General features: G+C 43.8%; 1 protein-coding gene across 1 annotated transcript in view; it reads left to right on the forward strand.

The window, feature by feature from the left end:
- The window catches only part of SHC4 (SHC adaptor protein 4), a 281,807-nt gene that overhangs the window by 158,982 nt on the left and 98,786 nt on the right, over positions 1-24,039 (forward strand). Inside the window, exons 3-4 of the mRNA XM_069624788.1 lie at positions 17,827-17,890; positions 18,018-18,137. Of these exons, the coding sequence (XP_069480889.1) occupies positions 17,827-17,890; positions 18,018-18,137 (184 nt within the window). The remainder of the gene's footprint in view (positions 1-17,826; positions 17,891-18,017; positions 18,138-24,039) is intronic.

Below are 24,039 nucleotides of genomic sequence, written 5' to 3' on the forward strand. Positions count from 1 at the left end.
GTTGAAGGGCAGCATATCTTTGCGTGATTAAAGGCCATGCCCATCGCGAATGATGATGACGATGGCTACATGGAGGCAGTTCGCCGCATCGTCAAAAGATTCACCAACAAAGAAAATCTGGTCCTCCACAAACTTGAGTTTTACACAAGAAAGCAGGAGAGCAATGAACCTGTAGATGATTACATCACCAGGCTGAGGGAACTGGTGGCATTGTGCGGGTTTGGGGACAACGTCGGACAAATCATCTGCGACATGCTAGTAGTCCACACGAATTCCTGAAAGGCCCAAGACACATTCATAAAGGAGAAAGAACTGGATCTGGACAAAGCTATACAAATTGCGAGAGCCGAAGAGGAAACCTCGAGCAGGCGCAGAGATGTCGGAGGACCGTCACCTGCACCCGAATCGGCCGCCGTGCAGTGGAAAGGGCACAGGGAGAGACAGCCCTGAGACACCATCTGGGAAAAGGAACCCAAATCCAGAGAAGCACCCAAGTGTTACAGATGTGCCAGCACCAAGCACATGGCGAATGATCGAGAATGTCCCGCGAAGAACAAGGAATGCTCCAAGTGAATGCGTTGCAGCCACGTGGCCATAGCATGCACGTGGTGGGAAAAGAATATCACCTGCGTCGACCGCGACAGAGAGTTGAGTGATGACGATGACCAAGTTGACCAGCCCATGGTGATCATTGTCAACTCATCCCGAGCAAGGAGGGAGAAATCCCATTGCTTGGTAAGGGTGGATGGAATAGAAACATGTGTCATGGCCAACTCTGGGTCTGACCTCACCATTCTCCCCATCCAGACATATTAAAACATGATGGGATGCGACCAGGTCGAAATCAGAAGAACAAAGCAAAGGCCAACGGTCTTCGGTGGAGCCACTGTAGATCTACTGGCCTATATCAAAGCAAAAATTGAATTCAAGGACAGGTGCACCACCACAAAAGTCTATTTTTCTTCTTAGGGCCCAGCCGTATTGGGGTGGGACGACCAACATAATCTGAGCATACGACTAGACCCCAGCACCCATGAACAAGTGCTGCTGGTCTTGTCAGGAGGCGCGCCGAACCTAAAAGAAACATTCACAAAGTTGTTCTCCGAAACACCCGGGAAAATAAATAACTATGTGCATAAAATCCATCTTAAACCTGGTGCAGTACCGGTAAAGCACAAGGTTAGACCGTTTCCAGCGACAGCGAGAACAGCACTCGAATCTCAGGTCCAGAAAGAAGGAACCATAGAGACAGTCGAGTCCTCCGAATGGCTGAGCCCAGTGGTACTCATAAAGAAGAAATAATCCTCTAATGAGCTAAGAGTATGCATAGACCTACGCAGCCTAAATCTAGAGGTAGTCACAGACAGCTTTCTGCTTCCAAGCATAAAAAAAATCATGCTTATGATGAAGGAAGCAACCATATTTTCAAGACTTGATATACGCAATACCTACCATATAATAGATCTGCATAAGGCCTCACGCCCGCTCACAGCATTCATCACCCCTTTTGGCACCTTTCAATACACACGAATACCATTCGGCCTGTCCTCCGCGGCATCAGCATTCCAGAGAATGATGAGCTCCTTGCTACACGGCATCGAAAATGTGTCATATTTCCAAGACGACATCTTGGTATACGTCGAGAACACAGGAACCCACGACAAAGTACTGAGCGAAGTTCTGAGCAAACTACAGCGCGCTTGAGTCCACCTGTGCCACGAGATGTGCATATTCGGTGCTGGTGAGGTAGAGTACCTGGGTTATCGCATCTCGAGTGAAGGGGTGAGCCCCAAGAAAAACCTGCTACAAGCCAAAGTTGATGCCCCAGCCCCGACGTCGAAGGACGAACTGCGGTCGTTTCTGGGTCTCGCAGAGTATAACATGAAATTCATTCCCAGGTTCTCCAAAACCTCTTCGCCCTTGAGAGATCTCCTGAAGAAATGCGCAGCATACACATGGGAATCCCGACAAGCCGAGGTTCGAGATAAAAAAAGGATCCTGCATGCACCATGTCTCAAACTGTTTAATTCTGAATGGCAAACGTGCATTACGATAGACGCCAGCGTATACGGCTTCGACACCACTCTTACCCAAAAGAAGGGGGACACGGAAAACATCGCTGCCTTGGCGTCCAAAGCGCTGTCCACTTCAGAAAATAACTACTCCACTGTGGAAAAAGAGATGTTGGTGTGTGCCTAGGCCGTGGAATACTGCAGGTCGTACGTTTGGGGAACAAAATTCCACTTAGTCACCGACCACAAACCCCTGGTACACATGCTGAGTCCGGGCAGCACCAAAACAGAGCCACCACGGCTAACAAGAATCGATGCAAAACCTCAGGAGTATAAATATGAAATCACTCACATCTCAGGTTGGAAGAACGCACAAGCTAACTACATGTCCAGGCTACTAGACCAAAGTACCCCGGGCACCACATTCCTCAAAGACAAATATGTAGTGGCATCCATAGGAGATCTCAGGAACAGAGACTTTATGGAGATGAGTCATTGGCAGGAAGAAATGCAACAGGATGATGCCCTTGGACGAGTAGCAGAATGGGCCCACAGAGGGTGGCCCAACGAGAGAGCAGTGCCAGAAGGTCTGCGACCATATTGGAAAGTGTAGTGATACACGAAATTGCAACCTTGCCAATCAGGGCTTTAGATGACAGCATTAGCCGCTGAAAGCCAATAGTGTATTCAAAGTATGTGCTAAAAATGCTGACCGTAGTCTGTTGTAGCACTTCCATTATGCAGTAGTGAGCTACAAGGAATATGCAGGCCTAGTATGAAATAGGTCAAATTAAGCATTGTTGATAGACAGGCAGGGAGGGCCCCTAGCTATGTAGCTAATAGGTTTTTGGAGTGTTTGGAACATCATGGCACCTATATAGCGCTTAGATAGCCAGTCTTAAGCGCTATAAACACTAAGCTATGAGTGCATGCCTTTTAGAGCTTGCAGATGGGGTTAATACATCCCTGCTTCCCTTAGAATATTCAGCCTCACTAACGTTAGCCCTGGCTCCAAGCTAATCTTCCTTTTCTCTGGGAAGGTACTGATAAGACATTCCTCAGCCAGCGCAGATGGGAACAAGGGAGGGGGTAGGAGCGAGCAGGGAGCATCTCAGAGAGAGCTGGGTTTTTTCCATGAGCCAGCCTCACAGGGAAAGTTCTGGAACTGTGCGTCATGGTGACTGACAGCAAGAGATTATAAAACATCCATGCACACATGGGATCAGGGGGAGATCGCCTGTGGACTTGATTCGTGCAGAAACAGGTGCCCGGCATTGGCTCATACGGTGTCCTTCAGCATTGTCCTCTGAGCGGGGCTTGTTTACAGCTAGCTTATGAGGGCCCAAGGTCTCCCCAGTGCTGATTAAAGGGACGTAAGACTGTGTTTCTCTATGTTTCTCTATATTTCTCTATGTTTCTCTATGTTTATCTAAGTTCCATGTTTCACTATATTTTGCATTGCTCTTTGTTTTATGCTTTGTAATACTCTCTAACTTGAATCCCAAATGTATATGAAATTCACTGCTTAGAATAAATATGCTTTATCTTTGAGGGTGTCATTTGTCACTAGCATGAGATCACTGCTCAGCACAATAGAACCTGTATTTTGGGCTGAATTGGGTATTTTTGCTCTCAAAGGGCTGGCCCCGAGGAAGATTTTGCCCAATATCAAGACATTTGGTGGCAGCTTTGTGGGATTGTGAAGAGCAGTGCCATGCTGACATGACAAATGGTGTGAGAGAACACAGTGTAGAGTGGGGAGCAGGCTGTCGCATTTCCTTGATGGTCTCACTGCAGCTCTGAGACTTCAAAAGGCAGCAATGTTGTGTCGGCTTGCCGTGGCCGATAGCTTGTGTGGTTAAGACTCCCTTCAGTAAATCAGTCGTGACTGACTTATTGCATGGGATTGGTGCCAGGGAGTACAAGGCAATAAACGAGCGGGAAATGGCTTTGTTTAAAGCACTCCGATGAATGGTTAAGAAAGATGTATGCTCAATTAGAAAAAGAATTTTATCATGTGGTTTCCCAGTTTAAAGTTGTAATTTGGAATGCATAATGAGACGGAGTTCTCATCTCTATTCTGTCATGAGGGCAGGAAAAATAATTGCAAGAATTTGACATGCAAATTGTGAATAGTGATTTAACCATTGACTCAGCCCCAGTGTGCTAGCGAGTGGGGGCTGTAATGTTCGGAGGCGAAGGTTCGCTTTTTTGATATATGCTTTTGAGTGTTGGCATTCCTGAAGGGGAATGAGCCATGCTTAGGAGAATGAGTAACATCTGTGCTGAGAGCCTAAAGAGTTTTTTCTTTCTTTTGGCAACTGTAAAATTCCATGTGCTAATGGTGGCAAATTCTGTTTAAAGGAAACACACTAAAATGGTTATATTGCATTTTAGGCTGTGCCATGCTTATATTGGGTGAGAGACTCACTTAAAAAGGAAAGTGAGTGAATGTTATTTGGATTTTCGATTTTTGTGTACTGATTTGAAATTGCAGAATCAGTTTGCAACGGTTGGGGAGAAAAACAATTTATATTTTTCTAAATTGCCCCTGGAGTATTTTTGACTGTCCCCATGCTATGCCATGGATTTGTGCTGTTGCCTTATAAGTGATGTATGATTTGGAAATAGTGTCCTGTTGACTGTGATACATGGGGAAAAATGTTGTTGACACATTAAACAGCCCACAAGCAATAGAGTGTGGGTTGTTCTTGCAGAAAAAAAAACGTGCAGGGAGCTGCACTAAACATTGGCATTTTTATTTTTTAAATGCACTGAACTGAGTGGTTATAGTTTGGCAATGGTACAACAGAATGAAACATCTGTGTGTGATAGGATAGCACAAAGATTTAATGGGTTGCGAGTTCTCTTGAAAGATCGCACATTACAAGAAAAAAAAAGACGCTTTGACATTTTGCAAAATTACATGGAGTAGAAAAATGACAAGAAAAGTGCCGCTTTTGAAAAACAAGAGTCTTGCTGTGTGTGCAGAGCTTGTGCCTTGAAGCTGTCTTGGGCGAGGTGTGTGAAGGCAAACAAAAGCAGAAACAGTACAAGAAAGAGTTAATTTGGATGAACTGTCTGAAACGAGTGAAGCCGCCACAGTATAAGAGTTATAGGCAAAAGAGATAAGCTGCGTGGCGCTGCCAGGTGCACACGAAAGATAAACATGCCTGCATTCCTGAGGAAGGGGGAGCAAAAACAGAGAGCTGTTCAAAAAGTAAAGAATTTGCCCAGTAAACTGTGGTACGGAGCAAAGGCTTCATGCAGGATGGCAGACGGGCACATCACATCTGAACATTTGCCTATGCATCTGTGAATGGGCCAAGAAAAGACAGCTGCCCATTCCAACAGACATTACTGTGCAAACCGCATTCCCATGTGATGTGATGTGAAGTGAAGTAAAGCGCTATTGCTGTGCAAGCTGCATTCCAATGCTCCATGTGATGTGAACTGAAGTAAAGCGCTGTGCACTGGAGAAGAAACCTCTAGGCGCTTTGAGAAGAGAAAATACACATCTGGCAAACTGCAAGCTACATTGCCAGGGGATGGAGTAACTGACAAAGACATTATGGCATTCCAGATGGAAGCAAAACTGACAAAAAGTGCTTAGCCGTTTTGCAAGAGACAACATGCAGAGCGGGGCTTTGAAGTACAACATGAACACTGCACATTAGCCATGATCCAGAAGCCACACGGCTTAGTGCAAGAATGAATGATTTGTTGAAGCAACAAAAGAAACTAACTTAGACTATCGCACTCAAAGGGGTGCTTCAAAAAACAGCAAACGCCCTTTGAAAAAATGACAAGTGAAAAAACCAGAGGCTTGAAAAGACACTGCTAAGAAAAGAAAGATAAATAAACAAAGCTGCCTGTACAACTGCAAGCGGTATTGGACTGAAAGACTTTACCTTTGAAAAATGGAGTGATGCCAGCAGGGCAACCTAAACCAAGATCATGGGACACTGGAAGCAAGTTGGCGCCTGGCATTGGTGATCGCTTTGGTGAAAAAAGAAAAGCATTGTGCGACCTGGGTACTTACTATATGGCTTTGTAAAAGCACAGATCAGTCTGAGGTACCATTGACCAGCTATGATTGCATTGCACAAATGAGTTTGTGATTAGGCAGTTACACCCCGTATGGTTGAGTGTAAATAAGCCCCCAGAAACATGCAGAAAGGTGATAAATAATTGCAGTAGCAATGACAAAGTGTGTAGTTACCTGATGAGACTTTTTGAAGATGGGGGTGGTATTATGGGAAGGGGTGGATAACGCTGATATTGAAGTTTTGATGAAATCCTAACATTTCTGTTTGTATTTTGCCTAGGCAAAGCACGACAAGACATTTCATAATATCAGAAATTAATATGCAGTTTGTGGGTGACACTGATCAAAGAAGGGTCAGACGCATTCTCAGAGAAAGCGAGCCACTGCGACATGCTATTTCAACTTTAACGTGCCCTGCACCGCACTCAATGCTGTAACCTGCGAATAGTGTCCAACAGAGTAATAACTTTTGCTGAACTGGCACGGTGCAGACTTGGCTAATTATCAAGTATTTGATGCTACACATTTAAATGACATGTTTTGCCCTTTCTTGTTTAAAGGACTATGGACAATGAATTGTGGACTGTAACATCAGGCACCACATACAGCTGTGTGACACAGCAATTGAATGCTAACACATTGAAAAATGGTTTTTAAATGCACTGTTGAGATGAATCTGAAAAAACCAAATGGTTTTACTCTTCCAACTGAATGGCTTTAACCAGAGATGTTTTGTTTTTTGAAAAAAAAAAAATATTCTACATTGCACGTAGGCAGGAGAATGATTTATGAACTGTTGGGGCAGCAGAATTATGCAAGCAGGAGTGTAATTAATTTTGAGATAAGATGAGTGCGCACATCAAAGTCACCTGTGCGTAGGTTAAGATTCTTAATTGAAGTAATGCTGCCAAGTGTATGAGCTATAATTTGAAATGGTAATCTTTGAAACACTGGATACTTTTACAGCCAGCTTAAGGCAGGTAAATGAAACCATGACTGACTTGATGTTTGATTTTATGACACAGAGTGTGACACGGTTTTTTGTTAAACCAACCAGTTTCATGTTTTTGTGGGGACAGCTGTCTCCAGCACACTAATGCAAAGAGTCACCTTTTGATTGTAAACATTTGGAATAATTCTTTGGAAAAGCGCTACAAATGAGTATCCACATGGAATTGCTAGTGTACTGGCCTGGCACATTGTCAGGCATCTTTTGTCACTGAATGGATACCATTTGTTTAATTTGTCTAATGTGATGTTTTTCTGACCAAGAACTGCAGCGAGTGTTCTCGCCAAGATCTTATGAACTATAACTTGACTAAATGAATTTTTTCCATGGTGTGATGAAACAGCCACTGCCGGATAGTAGTATGGTGTTTGTGGCTAAAGTTAATATTGTATATGGTAGATATCCCACTTGAAGAAGGGTATTCTCCAAGTCACAGAAGGTAGACACTGTGAACCTGTTAGATTTTCCAGTAGTAAGACAACATGTAAATTGTAGACTGGTAATGCACACCTTCATTATTACAGTGCTACACTTAGACATAGATTTATCATGAGGCAATGTTTCCTTAGTACTACCAAGCTGCTACAAATGGAGTCCATTTATATGGCCCATCACTAGAGTGCGCGTAGCTAGGGAGCTAGATTCATTAATTGCAGGAGCTTTATATGCTTGTGACATAGAAACTGTGCACAATAAGCTAGCCACTATGGGTTCTGATGCCAGCTCTGCTATAGAACTTCTGGCCTAGTGGGGCCCATTGATATGCCCAGCACTGCTACAAGTATTGACAGCCAATTGAAGATGACAGAATTTTAGACATGAAGACATTTTTGTCTGCCATAGGGCAGGTCAACAAGACTGCTAAATACACACAATGCATTGTATGGCAAACATTGTTAAATCAGCAGGTGTTGGCTTTTTACTGGGTGGGGGCAACCATCCTCCACACACTGGCACGCAGAGCTACAGTTACCAGCATACATATGGATTGAATTGCTTGCTTTTTGATTGCATGAATAACACATGCCATGCTTTGATGTAAATTAGTAGAATTGTTTTTATTTAGACAACCTGGTGCCCATGGGTTCACCTTGTTCACGAAATTAGATGGTTTCTGGTTGGGTTCCACCTACCTGGGGGAAGTGTCTAGTCACACAGCCCATAGTCACGCTTGAATGCCCTGGGATCAGGGGGAGGGTAGGCCCTTAGGGTGAAAGGCTGCCAGGTTTTAGAATTGGTAACCATACATAAATGCAATAGTGCATTATAGATTAGACTACACTGGATTGCCTTGACATTTTAACTGCATGCTGCTTTTTAACTGACAATCAGTTATACAAAATTGATTTAGGTATTTTTGTGTAGGCCATGTTTTGGCTAGAGTAAATGTCCATGTTCACTTGGCGTAGGTATTTTTGTGTAGGCCAGGTTTTGGCAAGGGTATATGTCACTGTTCACTTTGTGTACATTTTTGTTTAGGTAGTGTTTTACCTTGCATGCCACGCTAACTAACCGCTATAAGATAGTTTGCTTAAACCTCTTGCAAAGCCCCAAGGTCTTTATCACTGCACTAAATACTATATTGATAGGTATTAGTCAGCATTTGTCGCACAAACGTTGAATAGGGGTGGAATGTAGTGATACACGAAATTGCAACCTTGCCAATCAGGGCTTTAGATGACAGCATTAGCCGCTGAAAGCCAATAGTGTATTCAAAGTATGTGCTAAAAATGCTGACAGTAGTCTGTTGTAGCACTTCCATTATGCAGTAGTGAGCTACAAGGAATATGCAGGCCTAGTATGAAATAGGTCAAATTAAGCATTGTTGATAGACAGGCAGGGAGGGCCCCTAGCTATGTAGCTAATAGGTTTTTGGAGTGTTTGGAACATCATGGCACCTATATAGCGCTTAGATAGCCAGTCTTAAGCGCTATAAACACTAAGCTATGAGTGCATGCCTTTTAGAGCTTGCAGATGGGGTTAATACATCCCTGCTTCCCTTAGAATATTCAGCCTCACTAACGTTAGCCCTGGCTCCAAGCTAATCTTCCTTTTCTCTGGGAAGGTACTGATAAGACATTCCTCAGCCAGCGCAGATGGGAACAAGGGAGGGGGTAGGAGCGAGCAGGGAGCATCTCAGAGAGAGCTGGGTTTTTTCCATGAGCCAGCCTCACAGGGAAAGTTCTGGAACTGTGCGTCATGGTGACTGACAGCAAGAGATTATAAAACATCCATGCACACATGGGATCAGGGGGAGATCGCCTGTGGACTTGATTCGTGCAGAAACAGGTGCCCGGCATTGGCTCATACGGTGTCCTTCAGCATTGTCCTCTGAGCGGGGCTTGTTTACAGCTAGCTTATGAGGGCCCAAGGTCTCCCCAGTGCTGATTAAAGGGACGTAAGACTGTGTTTCTCTATGTTTCTCTATATTTCTCTATGTTTCTCTATGTTTATCTAAGTTCCATGTTTCACTATATTTTGCATTGCTCTTTGTTTTATGCTTTGTAATACTCTCTAACTTGAATCCCAAATGTATATGAAATTCACTGCTTAGAATAAATATGCTTTATCTTTGAGGGTGTCATTTGTCACTAGCATGAGATCACTGCTCAGCACAATAGAACCTGTATTTTGGGCTGAATTGGGTATTTTTGCTCTCAAAGGGCTGGCCCCGAGGAAGATTTTGCCCAATATCAAGACAGAAAGTCAGCGAGAAAATCACGGTAATGGATGGCCTGATAATGAGAGGCGACCACGTGATACCCCCAAGAGGCATCCGCAAAGTAATATTATGCAGAGCGCATGCAGGTCATCTGGGCAGGAACATGACACGACGCAGAGTACACAATGCATACTAGTGGCCCAGCATGAACCAAGACGTGAGGGCAATGATTGAAAGATGCCATGAATGCACCAACAGTGACAAACGACTGAAAGTGAGACAAGCACCCATGATACCCACAGAAATCCCACACGGCGCCTGGCACAAAATAGGACTGGACTTCATTAGCCCGCTGGATGGCATGTCGGCCGACCACAGGTACGGAGTAGTCATGGTGGACTACTTCTCCAAGTGGTTTGAGATCAAATTTGTACCAGACATCATCATGAGCACAGTCATAGAAGTACTCCGTGATATTTTTCAAAGGGAAGGCCTCCCCAAAGAGATTGTAACAGACAATGGTGTGCAGCTAGTCTCCGGGGAAATGGAAAGTTTCCTAAAGAAGCACAATATCCGACAGTTGAGTTCAAGCTTGTACCACCCACAAGCCAATGGACTGGTAGAAAGGGCAAACTGTTTCATCAAAGGCGCATACAACTGGCATGCGCATCAGGCATCAATCCACACAAGACCGTCAAAGAGGCGGTTGCAGCTCATCGCATCACACCAAATGCCATCACAGGAGTATCTCTGTTTCAATTGTTGAGAGGGAGAAGGGCTGCATCGACGCTGGTACCACCGTGGCTACACCAAGTCAGAGAGGATGAGGACATCGACATGAGCGACATTGTGTTCCGAATGCAAAGGAATAAGGAGATCATGAAATCTCAAGGTGACAAACACAGAGCAGCCCATCGCACATAGGTAAATGAAGGGGACTTGGTAAAAATACGCCTACCCCACAAAGATGACAGCACAGGCTCCAAATACAGCAAGGCCATAGCAGTCACTCGGAAACGCACCAACCATGTCCACACCAGCGACAGAAGACGGTGGAACCTGGAAAGAGTGGAGCTGTGTACCGGAAAAGGGCACCCACCACCTACCCCTCCATGGAAGCAGGTGATGACCATGAACTATGGCGATCGGCAAGCAACCCTCAACCACCAGAGACAGACGTCTCAGAAGAAGGGAACCAAAGGGAACAAGTCTACATGAGCCACACGCCCCAGTCCAGAGAACCACATTGGGAAGCAACCCCAATGAACCCCACCTCATTGAGAGACACCCCTCATGACCACCCAATCCCCAAGTGTCATCACCAACCAGAACAGACCCCAAAGGGAGAGAAGGAAGCCAACCAAGTTTGCAGCCTTGTTCATGGACAAGGAACCATATTTTCCCATGAAAGGAGGTGTGTGGGGACTCCCTCTCCCGAGATCCCTCCCCATGATCTCGCAAGATTTTGGGAGCAAAGCGCGCAGAAGAGTGTGACGAGAGAGAACACAGAGCTAAGGGTGGAGAAGACACACCAGCCCTGGCGCTCCTCCTGCTGAGAGACTCAGCTATATCATAGCCTGCAATACCCAGGCCCTTCCCAGCAGTGCATAATTCCAAGGCTGAGGGCAGCCTCGTGGGAGCTCTAGCTGTTAAGGGATTTCAACACCCTTGACCCATGCCATGCAATGAAGCCAACTGCATAGCTGGCAGTTCAGAACTGTGAGTACTTACACCACCCCTGCCCTGGACTCAATGCCCCCACTGCTTCATTGCTTCATGTGTCTCAATAAACACCTAGATAAATCTTAACAGTGTCCTTCCTGTCTTTTGTCCAGGCCACCTCAATCTGTATATGTAACCATGTATAGGAAGTGTACTAGTGGATTGCAACATCTGAATGGTGATCAGTCATGTTGTTGGTGCAAAAAACGTTGTTGGGTTAAACAGAGCCAAGAATATATTGCTTGCCTCTATATATCCACAGCAAATTGCATTGTGTAGAATGATGTTTAGGGAAAATAAAGTGTGTTTAGGGCATTAGGGGGTAGTTAATAAGGGGCGGGTGAGAGCGTGATTAAGGGCGTAGGGGATTCCGAGGGAGCCCTTCTCTGATTTAGCGCGATATAGATAAAAATATGAAGTAAAGAACGTCATGGAAGGGAAAATGGCAATAATTGACTTTTAGGTGCATTGTTATAATGCACCGTCAACGATAGGCTGAGAATTGGGTGAGGGGGAGGAGAGGGGATGTGTGGGGAGAAAAAGCTTTGCGGGCGATGTCTACGCTAATTGTATTATATTTAATTAATAGAACATTAGAGCTGATCGAAACCAAGAAATTTCCTTTCTTTTGCTGCATCGTAAATCTCTAGGAACGAGTTTTTGCTTAGAAATATATTTTGAACGACCTTTAGGGGTGAAGTGACATAGGAATGACTAAATCACAGAAAAGGTTCAAACACTGTTTGACAGGCGCTCCAAAAAAAAGATATTTATTTGATTTCAATAGTTTGGAAAGTCTGTTCTTTTCACAGATGAAATTAAACAATAGAGTAATTGTCATATGTTTAGGCCCTTGACACGTGTTTCCCCACTTATGATGCAGTGGTTCTTCAGGAGGTCTGCTGTGATTGAACCAATTATATTGGTCAATTCTTGTTGGCTGTTACTGCAGATCAACTTGGTTTCTGTGCAAATGAAATTCTGATTTTATTGAAGAATGTCCTTCATTTGTAATATTGAGCAGTCCCTGGATTTCTCCTATCATCGGATGGCGCTGGATTCTGGTTCAGAAGGCTGGAGCTGTCCTCCAACCCATTTGAATCCACGGTAAAAAAAAAGACTCATTTTCTTAATGTGCTTGTAACTTAACACTACGAAAAGGTCTTCACAAAGAAATCCGTTCTAACTCACTTCTGTATGAAAATCTAAGTTGCTCCTGATTCACAAAAACGGACCACTCATAACCAACATCGGGGGTCTGGCATGGAGTTACTTGCTTTTAAGTGACTTACTCCATGTCAGACAGAAAAAATTATGGTACAGAATATTTCTGACCTTTTTTACCCTGAATCCAAAGTATTTTCCACCACATCTCCCTTTTTTCTCCAGGCATGCCGCACATTTATATACACTCGAATTTGCGTGCACGCCTACCATCCATCAATACACTTACATCTGCTGCTCACCCCTGAGCACGGACACTCCAGCACTTACCCCTTGCTCCCTCTTCCCCTCTCCACTCTCTGCACCTTCTGAATACTCACAAGGCCTAGTAGGTTCGTTTTTATCCTCCATTGTATATATTGTTTTCTATCCCATGTTTCCCTCTCCGTTTCCATGTGGGCGTTTTGAAACACAATTTACTTGTTGTATAAGCGCTTAAAAAATGCACAATAAATAAATAATGCCTAGAATTGGTTCTATGTGATAGTTTGTCATTTAGATGACTGATCACAAAACATTTCGGATTCATATTTCACGATTTTGTGAGGTCTTCAAAATGCTGAATCATCACATTCTACGAATCCGATCCCCCGCCTGCCCCCACCCTTCCCACACTGGCACTTTTCTTTGTAAATCGGTGTGTTTAACTCCCCCTTCTGCATCCGCCCGAGCCTCTCTTTCCTCCCACCCACCCCACTTCCCTGCTAAAAATCTTTCTCCCGTCCGTCTGTCCGTCCGTCCCACCCACCACCACAGACACCCTACCCCCCTCGCTCCTCAAACATCACAAACACACGCACACACACCCCTCCCCCAACCCCTCAGGCACCCACTTCTCCCCCTTCCAGCCCAGCCATACCTATCAGCCCCTTTTTTTCTTCATAGCTTTACTTAAAATGAGAAGGTTCACGCCATACCCTGGAATGTTCAGGTATAATTTAAGTATATTCACAAAGAATCCTAAAGGGACTTTGCTCTTGTAAATACATGTAAACTTCCAAAATTCTGTGGGCAGGAACCTCTTCCCCATTGAGAAAGAGACAAAGTTCCCAAAGTAGGGAGTTTACGTCCCTTGCACACTTTCACAGGCCAAGAGATTCAGCCAGACATTCAATATATGATTTAGACTAACCAAATTAGTGTCTCTTATGGTTTCAATATCCATGTAACATCTAATCATACAATGTCTGAAATTTAGAAACAAGTACCTTATGGTTTCCCGAATAGTCATATGTATAGTAATGTAGACTATCACGTCCCTCGATAGAGCTTCTGTTATTCCTAATATGAATTAAAAAAGTGATAATCAAGGAGTAGTGAATTAATGATCAAGGAATACTAAAGTGAATTTTAACATATCCGGCGGTATGTGAAAAGCAAGAGTAAGTTGTTTGAGGTATCTCACCTTAGTCCCTTGTGGATTTGAGGTCTTGCACAAGAAATATATATATATATATATATATATATATATATATATATATATATACTTTATAATTGAATCAAGACCTAATGCTAACTCACCCCATTTCAAGTTCACACAGCGCTTCAACTGTTAGCGAGTGACGTAACTTCCTGGGTAGATGGCTATACTAGGTTCCACTTCTGTTCAACAAATAAGAGAACCAGATCTAAGTGCTATTGTCCTAATCCACTGCCAATGCTAGTAAATGTAATGTGTGGATTGTGTATTTGTGTAATAACAAGAATTGGGGTGGTCCACACCACCTCAATATGAGGTTATCTGGTGGTCAGCCAGTATATCATGAAGGAGTTAAAGCAGTCCCTCATGCTACCCTGAGGTTGTGTAAGTCGATCTAAAAACAAGTGTGCTAGATTTTAGGCTCAAATACCGATATCCCAAACAAAATGCTTTTAAGTGTTGATCCCAATAGAATAGTACATACTTTAATATTGGTGCAAGTTAAGGGAATCGAAATTAGGATTGTCTACATTACTATGCATATGACTATTCGGGAAACCATAAGGTACATGTTTCTAAACTTCAGACATTGTATTATGGAAAGTCTGCAATATAGATTTAGTGATTTGATGAGTAAAAATACTCGTGAACTTTTCTGTATTATTATGTTTTTGTAGAAATTCTTTAAAACTACCCCTTGCGTTGGCCCACATTAATAAATACATATTTAATTGATATTGCTTTAGAACATATGTTATCTTAGCCTTATCTGCAAAGGTCATGTTTTTCAAGAGTTACTTAGATGTTGCATGGATATTGAAACCATAGGTTATGCTAATTTACTTCATGAAATCATCTATTGAATGTTTGGCTGAATCTCTTGGCCTGTGAAAGTTTGCAGTGGACGTAAGTTCCCTACTTTGGGAACTTTGTCTCTTTCTGTTGTTGTTACCAGCCCATGTGTCAAGGCTGGTTTTTTCTACCCCACACCTCAGGATTGAATACTATACTACAAGTTACATATAAACGTATTTCTATTAGATCCAATCAAACCTAGGTGTGCATTGTATGTCATCCTTGCCTCTTCCCCATTCAGCCACGCCTTCACCACACCGCACCTCCCTAACATGCTCTTGATAATACCCGTGTTGCTGGTCTTGAAGTAAGCCAAGGATCTGCAACCTTTAGCTCTCCAGATGTTTTGGATTACAAAGCCCAAGCTAGCATAGTCAATGATGAGGGATCATGAGAGTTGTATTCCAAACCATCTGGAGAGCTACAGGTTGCAGACCCCTTAAGCCAATAGAAAAGTCAGACATCCTTTTGTGAACCACTTGTAAGCCCCCTCATGAACTCCATTCATTGTGGTACGTTTGATGTTGTTTCAGGAATAAGTCAAATTTACTCCTGATAATAACTTTAAGAATCAATACCAGGGTGAAAATTCAGGACTGCTTCCTGATGTGTTCCAGTGTGAGATATGTCCACAAATGAGTGATGAAAAGTTCCTGGTCTTTGCTACTTACCCGAGTATTTCAAATGCATTTCAAGGGAAACTCAAATAGGAACTGAGGGGCTGAGTGAGAAAGCAGGTACTAGTAGTAACTAACTCGGTTCACAAAGAACTTACAGAGAGCATCTTTGATGTGCTCTTGGCTTATTTTTATTTATTTATTTATTTCTCTTGATACGGTACTTGTAAAAGCTGTTGGAAGGAACTAAGTATACGTAATTAGTTGAGGTAGCGAGCCAGCAAACAGCAGTACTTCAGCGGTACTTGATGCACGCGCGCAGATGCGCGTGACCTGCTGTATTTGAGGGCTTCTGGGTAAAAGGGGGCGGGGCCACCTAAACAAATACACAAATACCAGCTATAAATGAAATATATCCGTAAATGAGTATGGTAAGTATTATTCTAACTCAATATGAAGATATAGCCATTCAATGTACCAGTAAAGTCCAGTAAAGTCCAGGTACATGCAGAGATAGAGTTGACACAGTGTTTTCCTGAAGTCCAGGACAGCACGGGAGCCAGCAAACAGCAGTACTTAAGCGGTACTTGATGCGCACGTATTTATTTGTGAGCTTATAAAGCGCTGAAAGCCCGCAGGCATCGGGTGCATTAAACATGAACACAAAGTTTCAACATAAGATAGTAATGGACAAAAAGCCCTATCCTAGATAACCTTCCTAAAAGGGTGAGCCATCCCTTACTTGAAGAGATATGTTTTTAGGCTCTTCCTGAAAGCCATATAACTGGGCTCTAGTCTAATGGCTAGAGCAGTGGTCTTCAAAAATGTTTGGCCTGGGCCCTCCCTGTGCAAAATCTGGGTAGGCCGGACCCCCCTCCAAAAAAGCCAAATGCAGAGTATGTAAAAATGACTATGAACTATTGCACGCCGTCACTGCACCCTACTCCCAGTATAGCCCCTGGGTTCCTCCACCTACTCCCATCACAGTAGCTGGGCTCCCTCATCCCACTCCTACCAAGTCCCTGAGCTCTCCCCACCCCATCGCAGAAACTGAGCCTCTCCCCACCTTGCTCCCACCACTATCCCATAGCTCCCGCCCATCCTGCTCCCACCACAGTCCCTGGGCTCCCCCCACCCCGTTCCCAACACAGTCCGAGGGCAAGTGGCGGATGGTGAATTTTGTAAGTGGAGGGGCATAAAAATTTCCCCAAAAAATGTCATAGCGCCCGAGCGTAGCGGGGAGCCCGAACCAATCAAGGGAGGTTCGGGGTGTTTTACCCCGTGAATTCTTCTTTAAATAATGGGTTAAAATTCTGCATTGTAGAGCATACTTTAAAAAAGAAAATGGGTAAATAGCCGAACAGTTTGCAATTGGGGCTGAGGGGCAAAAGGGGCAGGCATGACATTTTTTACTGGACATCTTTGATTGATGTCCAGTAAAAAGATGCCATCCCTGTCCTCTGGGCCTAACACAATTAACATGATTATGTGTGTATGCAAGGCGCTGCGGGACGCCAAGGGGGAAAGCATGATATTTTTGACTGCACATCTATGATAGATGTCCAGTAAAAAAAAAAAGCCTGGCAAAGCAAAACGCCCCCAGCCATGCATGGCTCAGTGAGCATGTGCGGCTGGGGAACTGCACTGTCAAAGGAAAACAGTGTTTCCCTATCATAGTTCAGCCTGCCCAGGAGCACTCCCTCAGCTGGAAAAAGCAGCTGAGGGAGTTCTCAATATTTCACTGGCTGGCTCCTTAGCTTCTCCATAATGGGTGAAGGGCCACTCGGTGGGCGCCCACTCGCTATTATGGATGAGCCACCAGGCTTGGACTTGCTTAGAGGGCAATGCCTGCACCAAAAATGCAAAATGCTAATGTGGGCCAGTCAAAATGTGCCACCTTTTTGGCTAATGAGCTACTTCACTATGCAGTTATTAATTTTGACCATTTTTGCGGAATAAATATTCTTTAAATATCACAATTTGCTTACATTTTAACACAAATCACCCCCTTGGGTACTATTCAAACAGTCTACGACTAAAGGAATAAATATCCATTTACAACTGCAGGCCACTTTTTCATTGGTGCCTCAGACAGTTCCAGCCTTCAACCTGACCATGTGAGCCGCCCTTCCCATTTCCTCCTCTGCCCTTGTCTTGCTATTTGCTGTACCTCATGCTTTCTCCAGACACATTTGACATGCATCGTGCCTCTGTAGGGTAAAGTACTTATGCCTGTCTGTCTATTTCTCTCACCCAGGGAAGCAATAAGCCGCTTGTGTGAAGTAGTTCCGGGTACAAAAGGAACATTAAAAAAGAGAAAAGTAAGTATTGAATTCATTATAATTCTCCTATGCAAAATGCAAGTAGCATCAATGCATTTTCTCGTGTGCTTGACCGCAGTAGCCTGATTTGTGGACCAGTAAAAAGCAGTCAAATCTCTTTCCACAGCCTCCAGTTAGGTTTCTGAATTCTGTGCTGGGGAAGAGCAATCTGCAGTTTTCCGGTGTGGACATAAAGCTGACTATCTCAACCAGATGCCTGGCTCTGATGAGGATGGACACCCCGCAGGTATATCTTGCTCAGAGCCCAAAACCAGGCTCCAACAAAGAGGCCGCCGGGCAGTCCCATTCCTTTGCCAGATTCCCACCCGGGAGGTTATTAAATACAACTGGCTCTCTTATGGAAAAGTACAACTTCCTAACTATCACATAAAGCCAAACATGTATTTACGTAGGACTTTGACATATAAGGGCAATTGATAATTGGAAATCATGTATGGGGTTTAGTAAATTCAAAAAGATATGTGTATTATTTAAATAATGTTTTTGTTTATGTTTCAATGGGGATGACAAAAGATGTGAGTAGTGAAGAGAGAGAGATAAGAGAGGGAGAAAGAAAGTCAGACAGAGAATCAAAGAGAGTCAGATTCATGTTGTGTTTAAATGAAATTACATCACTATTGCATCATAAACATAGAAAACCCCAAGAAATCCGATGATTCCTGTACAATGTATGGTGGTGTTACCTTCAGCAAGTTGCAGTGCTTCTCAGTGTCAGAGACAAACAAGCATTGGCCAAGCCAACAGTTTTGGCAAAGCTCAAAGAGATCCTAATAGAATGTGTTTTGGGTGGGGTGGGACAAGCAATGGGTGGAACTAGCCATAGAAACTAGCACGGCCAGGGACAATCAATAGGTGGGTAAGTGTTATGTCATGATACTGGAATTTATACTGCGCACCAGTGCTATTAGCATTGCCAACAGGCGCTCTGAAAAAACGAAGGGGTGGGTTTTGTTAGTGGGAGGAGATAGAGAGAGTATTGCTGTAGTGTTGGTCATTGCAGTTCGACTGACTATGTGTGGGTGTGCTTCTAGATGGTATGGGTTGTTGGGCATGCAGGCGCTAGAGCCCATACTGGAGGCCTTTTGTGCACGTTCTGCAAGGATGCATTGGCCATATTGGTATTGTGCAAAGAATTGGAAGAGGGGTGGAGTTCTGGTACTTGGTGTCAGTACGGGGATGTTATCGAGGCTGTATGTGGATGGCATAGTTGGTTTGCATGTGGAATGTTTGCAGGAGTATGGAGAGATTTAGTTTGGTTTAGTGGGGTAGAGAGTAACTGAACCCATTGTTCCACGGTCAACAAGGTTTGACCTTTCTTAGACGATTGCCCATGGCTTTGCGAGTTAGATCGGCACATTAAAGAGCTATGCTTGTACTGCTTCGCTGTAGGTGAGGTGTTTCTTTTTTATGCATATTCCCTGGGGGTGCGAGTTCGGGATGTAGGGAAAAGTTGTTCTTCCATACTTCATTTTCCCATAATGCGTGGTTTCAAGGAGTATGTCATTGCTAGACAACAAGGTTCTATTTGGTCTGTAGATGGAGGCTTTGCCTGGTAGGAAATCTTCTCCTTGGCCGCGATTTGCTCTGTGAACTATGTATAGCATTTGTTAATAGATCCTTTTCTTTACTGTTAGCCAGTTTTGGTGGGATGTGATCACTCGTGCTGAGTCTTAAAAGGAGCTGTGCTGCTGTGTTCTGAATACTTTTGAGTTTTTTGGTGAGGTAGTCAGGCAGGCCAAGGTTGATGCTACTGGCATAGTTGATTGTTGACATGACAAGTGAGATGATGGCGAGGGTCCTGTTTGGAAAAGTGAGAAAGGGCAAGTTTTGTCTGATAGAAAGTAGGTGGAAGAAACATTTCTTTACTACTGAGTAAACTTGTGGTTCCAATGTTAGCTCATTGTCCATGAGAATTGAGAAATATTTTACCACTTAGGAGAATTCCCAATCTGGTTCCCTTTTCCGTTCGCCATGGTATATGTAGTAGCATCACTGGGTGATGAGGCAGGGTTATGATTTCAGACTTATCTGGGTGGAGTTTAAGGTTGTTGTTGCTCATCCAGGTCTGGTCTGTTTCCTTGTTAGTGCACATTTTGTAGATGGTTTACATATCATCTACATTGATGTAGCATGCAAGTCTGTGTCAATTGATGAGTTTCATGAGTGGGGCCATGTAAATGTTAAAGAATAGTGGTGACAGGTGTGACAAATCACTGGATGTCCTCACTTCTCCCCAAAGGGGGATCCCTTTCTCATGAGGCCAGGGAGGTGAGGCTGCTACCCTATAGTACCCGTGGAGAGGAATAATGAGTGAATATCTCATGGCGAGGGACTTCTGCCATAACAACAACAGCGTGTAATTAATGCTCCACTAGACTCTATCTCTGTATTTTTGTATATATATCCCTGTCCATATGCGCGCTTACTGCACATCATGTTCTGTACATGTGCCCTCTTTGTATATATTTTATTGTATGTATCCTGTATATTTTTATGTAACCAATCTTCGCATATACGTGTAACTGCTTCGCCCTGTTACCCTCGGGTATGATGCGCATTATAAATAATAAACAAAAAAACAAACAAACAATTAAACAAACAAACAAGGACGACCATCTAAGGTACAGCCCTAGTAAGAATGTCACACCCCCACATACTCTAACCTCTCCTTCCTCTAGTAACCCTATTGTAGACAGTAGACCTATGTACTGTTGTAAGGCAGAATACTTTAAGGTTCTGGAAAGTACTGAGACGAATTAGAACATAAGGAACATAGGTAATCCAAGTACTGGGACCAGTTGGTCCGCGCAATGAAGATGAAACATGGGAAAGAGATGAAGGACTTATACTATGGGCCCAGACACTGCTGGCCACATTATATAAAAAACGACAATGGAGTGGGCACTGGGTTTCGGACAGCCGCAGAGGACGAACATGAGAGATAGAAACCAGCGTTGCTGATTGGGAGAGAGAGAACTCCAAAGACGCTGGTAGTCCACCGCGTCTGATGGTCGGGAGGTCTGCATGAGCAGACCGGTGCCCAGCAGCATAGAGAGGAGGATGAAGGAAAGCAGAAGGCAGCGGAGAACACCATTGCAGAGCCAGAGGGAAGGCAAGACATCAGAGAAACAGAACAGAATGCCCGCTATCCCAGGAAGCCCCAGCATTTTGTTGAAGCCCTCAACAAGGTAGAGGGTGCCACGGGAGACCCATAGGGGACGTGAGGCAGCTTTCCCAGAGGGCGCATGCAGTTGTCCCTAGGCCCCTTGGCAACCATAACGTCTGGATTGGCACGGCAGTGGTAGAAAGCCAACAAACCTTCTCCTTCTAGTTTCATAGCAAAATGAAGCCTGTTGATCACCGGGGAAGGGTCAAGGACCCCTGATACCCTAAAGCGAACTTGAGAGGGAGAGTGCCTCACAACAGTGGCAGGGATAAACCCACTAAGAGAGAAGGTTCAGGAACCCAAACCAAGAGAGGGATACGGGTCATCTTCCTCATGGAAGTACTTGGCAGTACTTGGCAGGTAAGTGAACCAAGTGGGCCAAATCAAAGAAGAGAAACCAGGGTCGGGGACCCAAACCAAGAGAGAGATACAAATCATCTTCCTTGTGGCAGTACTTGGAAGGGAAGTGAACCAAGTGGGCCAAACCAAAGAAGAAGAGAAACCAGGATCGAGGACCCAAACCAAGAGAGTAATACGAGTTATCTTATTTGTGGCAGTGCTTGGCAGGGAAGCGAACCAAGTGGGCCAATCAAAGATGAAGAGAAGATCAGGTAAAGGAAGGCATTCCGCTGGTTGTAAGAGACTGTTTTATGATTACCAGGAGAAGGGAGTCATTCTCCTGGTAATGTGGACTAGGAGGACAGTCCGACGGGCCTGGGGGGGGGGGGGGTCTTTCGACGGGGCTAATTTGGGACTGGGTCCAATTGGCAGGAGAAAGGAGGCATTCTCCTGGCCCACAAAGTAAATGTTGTTTTGAACTTTGTGACTTGGGGAAGGGAGTCATTCTCCTAGGCTATCTGAGACTGAACCCCAGGAGAAGGGAGGCATTCTCCTGGCCCACCAAGGAAACATTGTGTGGAACTTTGACCATAACCCAGAAGAAGGGAGGCATTCTATTGGAACCAGAACAGTCCTGCTTTATTCTTTATAGTGTAAGGGACAGAAGTATGTTTTTTGTACATAGGACGGTGGCCACATTTACTTTAATAGGCATCCAGACAGGCACCATAGATCATTAGTTGGGGCAGGGAAACCCCTCTTAGGAATAGGGAAAGATAGGATTTATTTTACTTTATCATTTAATAAAATACTTTAACCCCAAACATGCCACCTTTGTGTCAGAGCACTTCTTCTGCAACATTGCACATTTTTATGCCTTCTGGAACACCACATATGACTGAGGCTGAGTTGAAGGAGGGTAGCCAGGTGGTTTGTGTTCTTCCCGTCAAGAAGGATTCCATCCATTGTAGAGCGAGGTTCCATAGGTCTGTTTGTTCTATTGTTTTGATGAGCGCTGCATGGTTCACTTTGTCACTATCATGGTGGAGGTAGTGTCGGAGTTTGAATTCCCTATTTGACTATCCCAGATGTAGAGTAGTGCTGATCCTGTCCCTCTCAGCAGCATGAAACTGACCTGTGCCTGGTCCAGTAGGTTTTTTTAGATGCCATGTGTTTCAGGATCTGTCCATATACATGAGATGTTTGATATTGGCCGATAGTTGGTTATGGGCGTCTGTGCTTCCTGTGCAATCGATGAGAAGAGAGTAGGCAGATTGGAACTCCAAGCAACAGTTCCTGCTTCCAGCGAATGGTTCATGAGTTTGTAGAAGTATTGTGCAGGTTCTTTGCTGCAGATGTTCTTGTTGATGTTTGTTGGGCAAGGTCTGCTGAGGAGCCAACTTTGTTGCTTTCCTTTACTAGTTTGGTGAAATGCTCCGGGCAGATCAATGTGAAACAGTCCAGCCTTTTGGTTGTTTGGGGGTGTGCGTTGCAGGTGACATTGTTGCTTGATCTGTTCAGACGGTCTCCAGCCTTGGAATCTTATCTTGCACCTTATTGTATCATTTGATTGTGTATCTCTAATCATGATATCTTGCACGCCGGGAAGGAAATATGTATCTGTTCTCTTCACAGTATAAGATCTTGCAGTGAGAAGGGTTGGAATTCCTACACAAATAAGAAAAGGAATGTTTTTGTGACTGTGCACTGTCAAGAGCTGGAGGCCACAAATCATATAAATGCCAACAAGAAAGATTCATCAAATTGTATTGTATCACACAAAACAGGATCGGTTGGTGGAAGGTCTGACCTGGAGAAGGGAATCCACACAAGAGGGAGATTCTAGAGCAACCGTGGTGGAGATACCAAATATGCTTTAAAATCTTGTTTTCTTTGGGCTTTTTAGCCCAATTTTTATTTTTTTTAATTTTTTTATTGTATATGGTTTACAAGAAACCTTTACAAAAATAGACATTAAGAATTAAAAAGACATTCCATTACATTTAAATTTCAAATATACAAACAAGCATTAAAACATAGATCCAATTTCCAGTTAGAATTTCCAGAGAATAAGGGACAAATTTTAATTTAGATTCAAAAGATTCAGTGCAAAGTGAAGTGCAGCATTAGGAAATATACCGACATTAAAATTTTAAATTTTCAAAATTCTAAAGTAGAAATAAACCTGCAGAAACTAAAACAAAAATTAATAAAGCCAAGCATAATCATAACAGCGGGGGCCCCAAATCTAAAGCTTTGATAAAACCCGCCAGAGCAAGTCCATCCTTAATATTTGAAATAGAGAGACACTGTGACCAGATCAGATTGTCCGCCCCCATTTGCCCCATTACATTAAAACGAGCTAAATATTTGTCCCTTAAAGATGTCAAAGCAGTACAGTCTAAAAAGAGATGCCGAGCAGTTTCAATCACCCCCAGAGTTTTGCAAAAACGACAGGTAGGATCTAAATCAGAAAACTCCTTCCTTTTATGTAGAACTTCCCGAGTGGGAAGGAGATTCCATCTGAGTTTAATAAGAAGGGAACGATAATATCTGTTGGGAAATTGATTGAGAATAAAAGACAGCAGGCCTCTTTTCTTATGGTCAAATTGTAAGTCTCTCA

This window comes from Ambystoma mexicanum, chromosome 11 (genome assembly GCF_040938575.1).
Source record: "Ambystoma mexicanum isolate Mex_15411 chromosome 11, UKY_AmexF1_1, whole genome shotgun sequence".
Classification (NCBI taxonomy): domain Eukaryota; kingdom Metazoa; phylum Chordata; class Amphibia; order Caudata; family Ambystomatidae; genus Ambystoma; species Ambystoma mexicanum.